The following is an 11797-nucleotide window of genomic DNA, read 5'->3' on the forward strand; positions in this document are numbered from 1 at the left end:
CAAAGGATTGGGCACGAGAAGTATTTCTTGTAGCGCGGCGACCAAGAAGACTTGCTGAAGTGCAGCAAAAGCGGCCACACGGACCCCTCCTTGTCGTCGTTTGCAAGCGAGAACGGAACGGGCAGCCTTCTGTATGGTCGTGGGTGTAGGGGGAACGGTGAGCGGGGAGTGACAAGTGGTGGTAAAAGAAAGCGGCAGGCGAGTACATGTCCTCTTGCCTTCGGCCTGTGGCAGAAGCGGCGAGAGCTGCGAAAGCAGTTAGTGGAAGCCCGAAAGAAGGAGGTAAATAACGCACTTTGTCGCTCTCTCCAAGTATCTGGATACTTCAATCGATTCACGCCCTCCCCTTTTGCAACGTGTTCGTAGGCATCGAGTCGTGCTGGTGCGAGAATGAAAGCGGCTTGTGAAGCCGAATGTGCGGGGAGGAGGACTGGTGAGACGTGCTCAATGGGCTCCGCGAGGTTGTGTGAGGGATAAAACAACTAGGTGGATTCGCAAAGGATCAGCGATACGACTCATGCAGAACTAGCTGTTCACGCACGCTGCCCTATATAACCTTTGCGCCAGCCTGAAACACACCCTCATCCGGCCCTTTTGTGTATTTGCTCTCGAATCCTCCGGTTAGCGAGAGAGGTTGTCGGTCGTCTGTCGAGGAAGAGATTAGCAAATGCCCCCGTAGAACTTTAGCGGTCGTTACACACCTTCAGCAAGACCTTCCCGGTCCCGGTCCCGCGCCAGCACAACTCCCAGCGCCAGCATAAAGTCATTCGCGACAGCAATTTGCGTCCTAATCGTGGGTGTCGGGGAGCGGCGAGCGACAAGTTGTGGTAGACGAGAGCGGCAGGGGGAGTGGGTACATGATTCTCATGTCATTGGGTTGTGGCGGGAGCTGCAAAAGCAGTTAGCAGAAACACTAAAGGAGAACCTAAATAACGCACTTTGTCGCTCTCTCCGAGTATCTGGTTACTTGAATCAATCCACGTCCTCCCCCTTCTAGAACGTATTCTCAGGTATCAAGTCGTGCTTGTGCAAGAAGCAAGTGTCATGCCGAATCTTGGAGGAGGCCGAATGTGTGGGTGATTGAGCGAGGAGTATCGGTGAAACAGGCTCGATGGGCTTGTCTGTCAAGGAAGAAGTCAGCGAATGCGCCGCAAAATGTCAGTGGTTACACCTTTAGCCTTCCCAGTCTCGCGCCAGCACAACGCTCTGCCCCTGCGCTGCGCGCCAGCAAATAGTCGTTTGCGACAGTAGTTCGAGGACAAGATGGTCTGAAAAAGAGGACGTGAGATTCAATGCAAAAGCACAAGCAAAGTGGAGACATACCCACTTGGTAACCCCGGTAGGCCCCGTGCAACGCTGAAGGGAAAGACTCCCAAGCCATGAAGAGTCTCTAGTCGCGGTGGTTTTCGTGTCATTGGCCCGTTGCGGAAGCTACAAGATAAATGAGCAAACACCGGCTGACAGACCGGATAGCGCACCTTACTGGGCTCGAGCCCCTCGTTGTGGCTTCTACACCCCGTCAATATCCGTACGCGCTTCGATGTGGTTGCACGGGTTAGGCCTCGTTTAGCGAATAGTCGTCGGCCAGCTCCCCGCAATGGCTGAGAGATTACTTGACTTTTACGATGGGGCAGCCGCCACAGAAAATGGTCCTGTTGGAGCCATTCACACGAGCGCCGACGCTGAAAAGGGAAGCAGAGTCGTTGCGCAGGTCGTCGTGGTGGAGGGAGAAGAAGATCGCAGATCACGTGCTCCCAGTCGGACCTTCCTTCTCTCTTCTCCACCACGACCATGTACCTTCCTCCTCGCTGTCCGACACCGCTGAAGGCTATTCGTGGCTCGCTCGAGTGCTAAATGGGAGGTGCAGGGCCCAGAGTAGTGCATTTTCTCTTGTGCTGACCGTTTTACTAGTGCTTCTTGCCTGACCTCGAATGCGCCTGTGCCAATCCGCTCATGGCCGCAGGGTATGGTCCCTCCACCGACAGCGAGGACAGGTTGCGGCAAGACATGAAGCGGTGAAAGCTTGGATATCGATTGGTCGTCTCGCGGACAGGTGATTGTCCCGCAGTTTACAGTGTCTGTTATTGACGGAGCAGTCCACCCTAGAAACATCCTCCCCTGACTCCGAGGGCCATACCCTCATGGCTCACGTATCCGACGAGTGAGTTCGTCCAACGCCTCGTTCCTCTCATTACCAACTCTCATTCCGTAGGACAACACGACCTGCTGCACCACCTGCACATCTGGCCAACGCCGCGAGTGGGTACATAGGCGGGGCTCGTCAGAAGCTCCTCGCTTCAAGCTATTTGTGTCAGTCCTCTGACAACAACAACGACGACTTCCCGCCAATAGCAAAGGGCGGCAACGATCTCAGCCTACCTGCAAGTCGCGACCAATGGGCCCCGACTTGATTTCTGGCGTCAACAGCGGGGAATACGACCGAGCACGAAGCTATCTGTCCGAAGGTAAGCGGGTTGTGGTTAGATTTAAGCTGATACTCACCGCGAAAACAAGCTCTGGCCTGACACCTTTGGTTAATGCTCAGTAACAACCGCGATGACGCGCTCGCTATTGCCAACAACTAGGGGCCGTCAGCGCAAGCAAGGCCAATCGAAAAAGCGACCTTGACATCGACTACGATCGAGGCGGCGAGAGCCAAGCGGGAGCGGGCACTTCAGCAGCGGGGAACATGACGAGCGCAAAGTTGTCTGTCAAAAGGTAAGCAGGATGTGCAAAGATTTCGAGTTACAGTAGTATTCACCATGAACAGACTCTTATCTGACGCTCTTGCAACCCTCAACGCAAGCACGCCCAACCAAAATGACCGACTTTGTGAGAACGGCAGCGGGAGTGAGGACGAGGATGGAGATGCGCGCATACGGGGAAAACCCATGAACCATGGTTCAAATTATTTGTAAGTACTATTATTGTCGAAACTTGCCGATTATCTATCATCAATTTGAAGCGTCTCTGACTCGCGGAGGCTATAAGGGTGCTTCGCACACGTTGCGAAGACTCGGACACGCTGTCTCTTGAAGGCATTTAAAACGCGCTGGTGTACAGGAACTTGAGGTTCCCAGTCGCCAGTACCAGAAGATGGATGACATTTTGAAACTATTCAACTTCCTACGCCAGGGCGGCACTGTTAATATCGAGCTACAACTTGACAGCAACCACAGTGCGAATCATTAATGCACCATTTTCACTGATCTGGCTGACTTCTGTAGCAGTAGACGACGCACAAGTGAAGAGAAAGATGAAGGACATACTCAGCGGTTTCTACATACGGGTTCCCCCTGCAGATGAGCGACGCCAGGAGATTCGGCGGTGCGTCTTCATACCTTGGATCCGGAACCATACCGCGAAGTCGTTCTTAATGTGGACTTCTGCTAGTCAGGGCCTCTTAGACGTGAAGAAGGTCATCGACGCCGGAATCACGTATTGCAACGAGGAAGGTTACGACATCACGGTGGATAACATCATTTTGGCGTTTTCGAATAGAGTGTTAGACATTGAGAACCCTGACCTTGGGATCCGTCGTGCAGCGAGCACGGAAACCTTGGATGGCCCAGCAGAGGACAACTACAAATTTCCAGAAGGTTCCAAGGACGATAAGCGACTCGGAGGACAGCGACAGTGATGGGGGTGATGGCACCGAGAGTGAGGACGCCGAGGGCAAAGGAAAGGACAACAGTGACAGTAGCACTGGCCCTAATGACGAGGGAAAGGGGAGGAACAAGGGAAAGGGAAAAGCCTAGGGCAGTGACGAAACCATCTAGAGGATTGACCGTGTCCATATAATAGTCACTATCCTCGTTGTTGCCACAGAATCAAGGATTCAATAATTGCCAGAAAGCGGCAGGCCCAATTCGCTGACGATGGAGCCTCGGAGCGCAATACTTACGCGAGTCAGCAAGATATATCAACTTCAAACTAAGCACACACCTGGACCTGGACGCGTAAGACGCTTCGTTCAACTCCCGAGATTCCTCGTGTCCATAGTCACAAGCCCCTCCGAAAGAGTCATCAACACAGCGTCAGGGATGGCGGAGCAAACCCAGCGTTGAAACCCCACCAATACCCGCACTCGATAGCCTTATGTGACTCCCAAGCCACATTTCGTTGCGGAGCAACATGAAAACAGTCGCGCAAGCCGTATGAAAGTGTCGAAACGGTGGTGTAGGCGTTGGTGAGGTTTCTTTCCGACTTGAAGTAGAGATAAACTTGCTCGACAGGAGGAGGCCACCGCAATATCCAATACGACAGCCCACATATCATGATGAGTCTCCCGTCGTTGCTGGCTCGGGCGATGGTAGGAATACGATGATTAGATGCGGCGCCGCTGCAGTTTATGTCCGCCACTGCAGCAAAAAAGCCGCGGTCCGCGGATGTGGGCGGAAGAATTGTGAGCAAGGTCGTGGCCAATGACCACCTTCTCTGGCGAAAATACGGGCGGCAAAGGTTGTGTAACAGCGTTATATGTCTGCGCAGACTGAGGTCTGGACAATTAGCCCTCAGACGATGGGTATGTCGAGTTATGAGTTCGCCAAATCAGGCGCGCCGCGCGAAAGGGTGGTGGGGGGTCATGGTCGGAAAAAAACAGCGCGCGGAAAGGCGGTCGGGCCCATGGATTTGAAGTTGGGAAGAGGTGATATGCCAGTAGGCAGGGAAAGTGTGCCAGAACGTCAAGTGAGCGTGTACGGTGTAGGCCGGGTCCGTTTGGCAAATGTCTCTTGACTTTTCTGGAACGCTTCATGGGCAGAATGTGCTGCAATTGGGCGTTGTGATATGAGACTTTATGAATGGGGAGCGGGAGTGAGCCTGTAGTGCTTGAGCAGACTGACGACGAGGGGGAATATCACTCTTTCATTGCACTGAGGAAGTAAAGGCTGGCCTTGAGTTCGACAGAATTTGTGGTCGATTGTCCGGGATTGGGGTGCACGAAGGGAGAGAATTCGGAGGGAAATGAGGGAAAGAATTCGTGTAGAAGTGGAAAGGAAAATGAATGGAAATTTGCAAACACTCACTCCAGTCGTGTAGCTCGGCTCGGGGGCTTCGGGACTTGACTAGTGCAAGAATCTGCAGCTCGGATACTTGGTGTTCACTGGCAACCTGCCCTCGGTGGAGCTATTTCGACACTGGTTGCGAACTTGGTGACGGTTCGGGTCAGGAGAAGTTCTTATTAAAATGATGTAAGCTACAAACAAATAGCCACATCAAATGTTGATGATGGCAGCCCAAAGCAGTAACTACCATAAAAGGAAAAGCGACCTGTAGGCCACTCTACACTTCCACAGCACCACCAAACCAGCGTCTGGGTTCCGTCAATCTCTAAGAAACACTCTCCTAGAAGTGGCGAACACGCACCATGCCACGGAGTCAATCCCTCTCATCCTGCTATGTGCCTTGCCCTCCTGGCCGTAGTGCTTGTGATGTGGTCGAGTGTGTGGATGATTCGCATGTGGAAGTTGGGAAGACGAAGGTCACACCTTTTTCCCTCTCTCTAACAGGCAGCCAACGTCGAAGATTATGTGACGGTTCGGGTCGGGCCGTCGGGCCCTATACGGCCCAACGGGCCCTCACCACCCTTAGAGCCCTAGGGCTTGACAAGCCCTCATATAGTCACAAGCTCAAAGCACTGAGCAACAACACTAATATCCCAGAGAAGGGACATAATCACGGATCGCGCTTTAGTCAGCCATCAAGCCATCATGACCCACCATCAGGGATCATGATGCGCCGCCGGACGCCCTTGACAGCGGGCCCAATCGGCCCCAGACAACCACAGGGATCAGGAGGGAGCTCCTCACTGTTGCATTGCCAAACACTCCTTAGTGTCGACTTTGGCATGGCTCCTTTCCAGAGGAATGGTCCCTGGGCTCCTAGCGGAGCGACCAGGGACGACCAGAGACATCCCCTGCTCCATTCCGATCGACCCTCAGCGGGCCCGATCGGCCCCTAGCGCCCACAGTATATAAAGACTACAGTATTACTCCTGTACCTTAGGTTTAGCATTGAAGTCTCTTCCTTTGAACCCTACTCCGGCCTGGTCCCCTAGAGCGGGGTTGCTGCGACCATACCCCAGGAAAGGGGCGTCTAGACGACTTCCAACACTCCAGGCTAGCTTGCCTCATTGACCTGAGCCCTTGGTTGGGCTGGACAGCTCAGGCTCTTGTCTCTTACGTTCACCCTTGTCCTAGCCACTTCTTCTTGCTCTCTGGCCTCAAGCTCTGGGTTCCCCTGGTACGGGGCGATGGGAGGGTGCGGGCCCGATCGGGCCCGCATGTCACGCGTCACACCGCGCAGTCACGCGGTGTCTAGGAGCCACAGCGACTCGTTTCTCCAGGAAAGGAGATATGTCGCCCCTTGGACTGGCAACCCTTCTCAAGCGCTCCAGGGGTCTCGGGCCCGCAGCCCCTGCTGCGGGGCGACTCCCCTCGACCCCCCGAATCGTCGGGCGTGACCGCGTTACGTCACGCCCCGCCCGAACGGCTTGTTCAACTGGCCCAGCCTATGCCTTGCCCTATGTCTTGGGCACCAACTCTACTAGGCAGCACTCTTTGGCTATGGACTCGTTCCCTTCAGCAGGGGTAGGAAACTCTAGACGACTACTCGTATCCTGTGACACCGCTGTCACACAACGTGACAGCGGGGCGTCTCGAGTCGCCCCGAGTTGTCCCTACCCTGCTCTCTATTGCAGCAGTGGCACCATCTACGCTGCCTGGTTGCCAACCACCCAGCTATGGGGGTTGAACCATCTTTCCCACACTTGTCAGACTGGCAGGAGACCGTCACGTGGGCCCGGGCCGGCCCCGTTCCTGACAGATTATATATGTCTGCCATTCAATCGTCTCTTGAGTCCAGGCGGAGGAGGCCTTATCTTTCGTCACTCTAGTTTGTACTTTGGTGCGGGTAGGAAATATATGCATAATTGTGGACTACGAGTGGAAAGAGCCTTGATCGCTCCAACATCCTTTGCGCTCTTTCTTTCAAAGTTGCCTCATCTACTGGCTCCACTCTCAGTTACCTCTTCTTTGGGCTTGCTCTTATCATCCTCGCCATGGTCATCGAACCCCATCTCCGTGAGATCTTCCTCCCACAGCTCTATAATGCGCCTTTCGCTAACAATCCAACCATTGTAGTTGCATTTCGCTGCCCCCAGCGCGATAATCGTTTCCAACTGGTCAAGGCCTTCCCTGCCAAACTTGAGGGCAACTACTCAGGTTACTAGCGTATGAGCACATACCTTTTTACTGCCCTCCAGCGCGCGTCCGTGACTGGTATACGATCGCGGAAGAAGTCAAGTGTGGCATTCATGCTGCGTTGTATCGATTTGCGATTCAGGGCTACGGTAGTCACAATCCATATGGTCAGAGATAGCGACTCCAATAGCTTGGAAGTGTGTTACTTACGAGCGGTCCGCGGCATTGTCAGGGCAGCGGCAAGCCTCAAGGTGTTGAGGGAGATATTCAGAGACATCTGCGGGTGGCTTAATGAGACGAGCGGAATACCAGCGAGATGAGGCTACTGACAGTATTGAAGCGCTCCTTGAAGCCCTTGTAAACTGACCTCGTTGGCAGAAAACGTGGTCGATCGTGTCGTCCAGCTTCTCATACCCACGCGCAGCACAGCCTCAGGCCATCTTGGTCGTTGTATTACCTTCGCATCCCATCGGTGAAGAGTGTTAAAACAGCATTGAAGAGGATTTCCCGAAGTACGGCTAGTCGTTGGCGACCTTCTAAATTGCTGAAACGCGCATCAAAAACGGCCCCGCAGACCCCTCCTTCCCAAGTTCTTTTGTCGTTTGCAAGCGGGAACAAGACGGGCAGCCTTGCGTATCTGGTCGTAGGGAGCGGCAAGTGGCAAGTTGTGGGGAAAAAGAGAGCGGCAGGCAATTGGATGCATGTTCTCGTGCTGCTGGGCTATGGCGAAAGATTCGAAAGCGTTTAGAAGAAGCTAGAGAAGAGGAGATAAATAACGCACCTTTCGGACTCTCTCAGAGTAGCTGGTTCCTCCCCTTCTACAATGCATTCGCAGATATCGTGTCGTGCTGGTGCAAGAATGTGGAGGAAGCTGGATGTGTGGGGTATTGAGCGGGGAGTGTTAGTAAGACATGCTCGATGGACTTGTTTGTCAAGGAAGGAGTCAGCGAATGCGCCGCAAAATTTCAGTGGTTAGACACCTTTAGCCTTCCCAGTATCGCCCCTCCACTGCGCACCAGGATATAGTCGTTTGCGACAGTAGTTTGAGGACAAGACGGTCTGAAAAGAGGACGTGAGATTCAATGCAAAAGCACAAGCAAAGTGGAGACATACCTACTTAGTAACCGCCTACGACCCCGGTAAGCGCCGTGCAGCGCTGAAGGAGAAGACTTTAATTTAAATCCATGAAGAGTTTATAGTCGTGTCGCTGGCCCGTTGCGGAAGCTACAAAAACAAATGAGCAAACACCGGCTGACAGACCGGATAGCGCACCTGACTGGGCTTGAGCCCTTCGTTGTGGCTTCTACACCCCGTCGATGTCCGTACGCGCTTCGATGTGGTTGCACGGGTTAGGCCTCGTTTAGCGAATAGGTGTTGGCCGGCTCCCTTGCCGGCTCCCCGCAATGGCTGAGAGGATACTTGAAGTTTACGATGGGGCAGCCACCACAGAAGATGAACCATGGTCCTGTTGGAGCCATTCACACGAGCGCCGACACTGAAAAGGGAAGCAGGGTCGTTGGGTAGGTCGTCGTGTGGAGGGAGAAGAAGATCAAAGATCACGTGCTCCGAGATCGGACCGGTGCCGATCTTCCTTCTCTCTCTCCACCACAACCATGTACCTTCCTCCTCGCTGTCCGACACCGCTGAAGGCCATCCGTGTGCTAAATGGGATTTGCGGGCCCTAGAGTAGTGCATTTTCTCTTGTGCTGACTTGTTTTACTAGTGCTAGTGGTTCTTGCCCGGACGGCGGCGAATGTTGTCGCCGCTCTCCCTTCTCCCACCACGCGACGGCCGACTGCATCTTTCAAAGTTTGACGCCTCTTAGGCTCGAAACCAGCCCCGTACTTGTGGCCTAAGTCAGACAAACGAGCTTCAAGTTGGTGGCCTCCCCGTGGGGCTGAATCGAAGCAAAGTAGACCTGGCGTGCGGATCTGGTGGAGAATGTAATAGAGGCAACGCAACATTTGGCGACCAGCTGTCTCGTATGGTGCCCATATACAAGGTGCGTGAAATTAGGCGCTTCTGCTTGATGTCGTCCCTGACATTCTGAATCTTAGTAGTCGCAAGCTCTCTGTCGACAAGGCCAACCTATCGCTAACCACTCCGGGCAGAGTATGTCTGCGGAGGAATGATATATATTGTGTATCGTCCAACGACACGAGTGCACCAAAAACCTTCCTATGCCCCTGAGAGAGCCCATCCACGTCTGCAGCTATAGCATGGGGCGGCTATTATCGATGCTCAGGGTGCGTATATCCGCTCGCCGCTCAACCCTAGTCGCTCACCAAATCTAGAGCGCATGTGAATGACTACGGTTCGGAGCTCGTCAATGAGCTCCTCACTTCAAGTTATTCGCGTCAGTCCTCCCTCTGAGCTGTGAGGATGGAACGGGGGGTAAATATGGGGGAAGAAAGTCGATACTTACATGAATTCGTATGTTTTTGCCATGCTCCACCATATCTAATGCCACTATTATCGTCCTCGCTTTCGACTCTTCCAGTTCCGGTTCAACGGGGGAGCGTGTTCTCACTGGGTCTGACCAGCTACCTGCCAACGCCAAAACGGACGAGTCCGGACTCTGGCGGGTGGAGCCGCCACACGGCCTCCGCCCTCTCCATTTTCTCGCGACCTAGACAGCTGGAGGCCGCCGGTGGCGACCGCACGACCGTTGAGTTTCCGCCCATTAATAACTCGACGCGGTCCCAAAACCCAGATCGAGCACGTCGAGATTGGGAGCCACTGGTCCGGACAAGCTCTGGGTCAGAGCTTGGATTGTTTGTTGTCTACCGTGCTAACAACTGTGTAGAAACGCCGAGGAGATCCAGAGATCGCAGACCCGCTAGTGTGGTTTGTTGGGCGACGCGTCGCGTATCGATTCGTTGTCAGTTGTTTCCCTTTGCGGGCAGTTGGTGTTGTTGTTGAAGGCATTGCCAGATCTGACATCAAGAATCAAGATAAGATCCATAAATTCCGATTTAAATTGGCCCTTCTGAGGCATAAGGTCGCGCGGCGTCTGTCAACACTCACAGGTGCCCTAACGAAACAAGAAGGCCCAAATTACGCAAGCCAGCCGATGCCAAACCCACTCACAGCCTTTGTGGACATGACTGGCAGATTTCGGCGAAGAATGGCGGGCGTGTCTTGTTGTCTCTCGAAGCTTCCCAGCTCTCGAAAACGCTCGATTGCAGCCTCTGACTCCCAAGCGAATTCGCATGCGCAAGGTCGAAATGAATCGCTATATTCCGAATTTTCTGTGATTCCGAGTCACTGTACCCACACAGGCTGCGGCTGCTTCGGAAACGAGGCTTCTTGGGCATGGCTTGTGATTGGATGATTGTGGAAATGCTGTCTAGCTCAAGTCATCACAACGGTCAGATATCCTGTGTCCCCGAATTTCTTTCCCAGTTTTCACCCGCCGCAGGCCGACCCTGCAATCAGAGGCTTCCCTTCCTTCGCTCGGCCAGCGTGGAGAAAGATCCATGAACTTCAAGTTTAGCGTGGTGTACAACCTGAAAGGGCGTTGGTGACAATGTGTAGGAGTGCAGGAACCGTCTCAATGGTCAATTCTCAGATTACTTATCAGTATTGACGCGAATGTAGCGCAAAAATTATGCTATAAGTCCTATCTCTAGCACAAAGTGTGTCAGCCCAGCTCAGTGTAAGAAGAACATGGCATACCTTGCGCAAGTAAGGGTCAAACACATCAATTGGGCTTGTCTTTCTCCAAGTACCATCTGGCCACCGACAAAGGCCGACAAGCGAGATAGAATACGACCCGGATAGCATCTGCCCATGATTCTCCGCCCATTAAACCCCCTTCCCCCCTCGTTTGAAACGATTATGTTATTGTTTTTGCACGAGATGCCGCCACTGCAATGAAACAATCGCGTATGTTGATGAAAGGACCGTCTGCGAGATGGCGTCCAACAAAGACTTTCCGGAGCGACGTGGCGGACCGAAATATTTGTTTGGGAGCGTTACATGTCCTATATGGTCGATTAGACCTCAAATGGTGGGTGGCGAGAGTTATATGGTGAGGAAAGCAAGGTGAAAAAGTAGTCGTGATAAGGTATTTGAAATGTGTGGTGAGGAAGAGGTCGATACCGTGGGTGGATGGCGTAGTTTGGAAGGCCCAGGTGCATGAGTTAAGCGTCTCTTGAAGGCTTTGGCAGAACAAGGAGAATTCATGACCAGAGTGTAGTGCGACCGTATGAAGAGGTGGCTGGACAGCAGAACTCAAGGAACCGATCGGCGCCTGCCAAATGAGTGGTGGGATTCGCCTTGTGCTGGTTCAGTGCCAGTGGAGAGGCCATGAACAGGTCCTGTCTCGCTTTCGTTTGGCTGAGCGACAGCGAGGAGCACCAGCGCCGGCCTCCATTGCGAGGCCCTCTCAGGCTCCGAGGGCCCGACGCAAGCTTGCAGAAATGCCGACCCAGCTGCTCCTCCGAACATTTCGCGGATATTGACAGACTGGAATGGAAAGGAAGATAGCCTCAGAGAGCGAAACTAGCACTTGAGGATCGTTAATTTGAGAAACACTCTCCAATGATGTTGGGCACGCACCATAATAGCCACGCCACATATCCATGTTAGAA

The 11797-nt window shown here is 53.4% G+C and overlaps 1 protein-coding gene across 1 annotated transcript; it reads left to right on the forward strand.

Moving 5' to 3' along the window:
* Positions 1-3096: 3096 nt before the first annotated feature.
* MIND_00002300 (uncharacterized protein) lies at positions 3097-3640 on the forward strand (the record flags this gene model as incomplete). The annotated part of the gene is made up of 3 exons (XM_037356999.1): positions 3097-3178; positions 3231-3327; positions 3394-3640. 3 exons carry the CDS (start codon positions 3097-3099, stop codon positions 3638-3640), a joined length of 426 nt encoding a protein of 141 aa, XP_037224909.1.
* Between the last annotated feature and the right edge of the window lie 8157 nt (positions 3641-11797).

This window comes from Mycena indigotica (assembly GCF_014461135.1).
Source record: "Mycena indigotica strain 171206Taipei chromosome Unknown Mind.scaff0001, whole genome shotgun sequence".
Lineage (NCBI taxonomy): Eukaryota > Fungi > Basidiomycota > Agaricomycetes > Agaricales > Mycenaceae > Mycena > Mycena indigotica.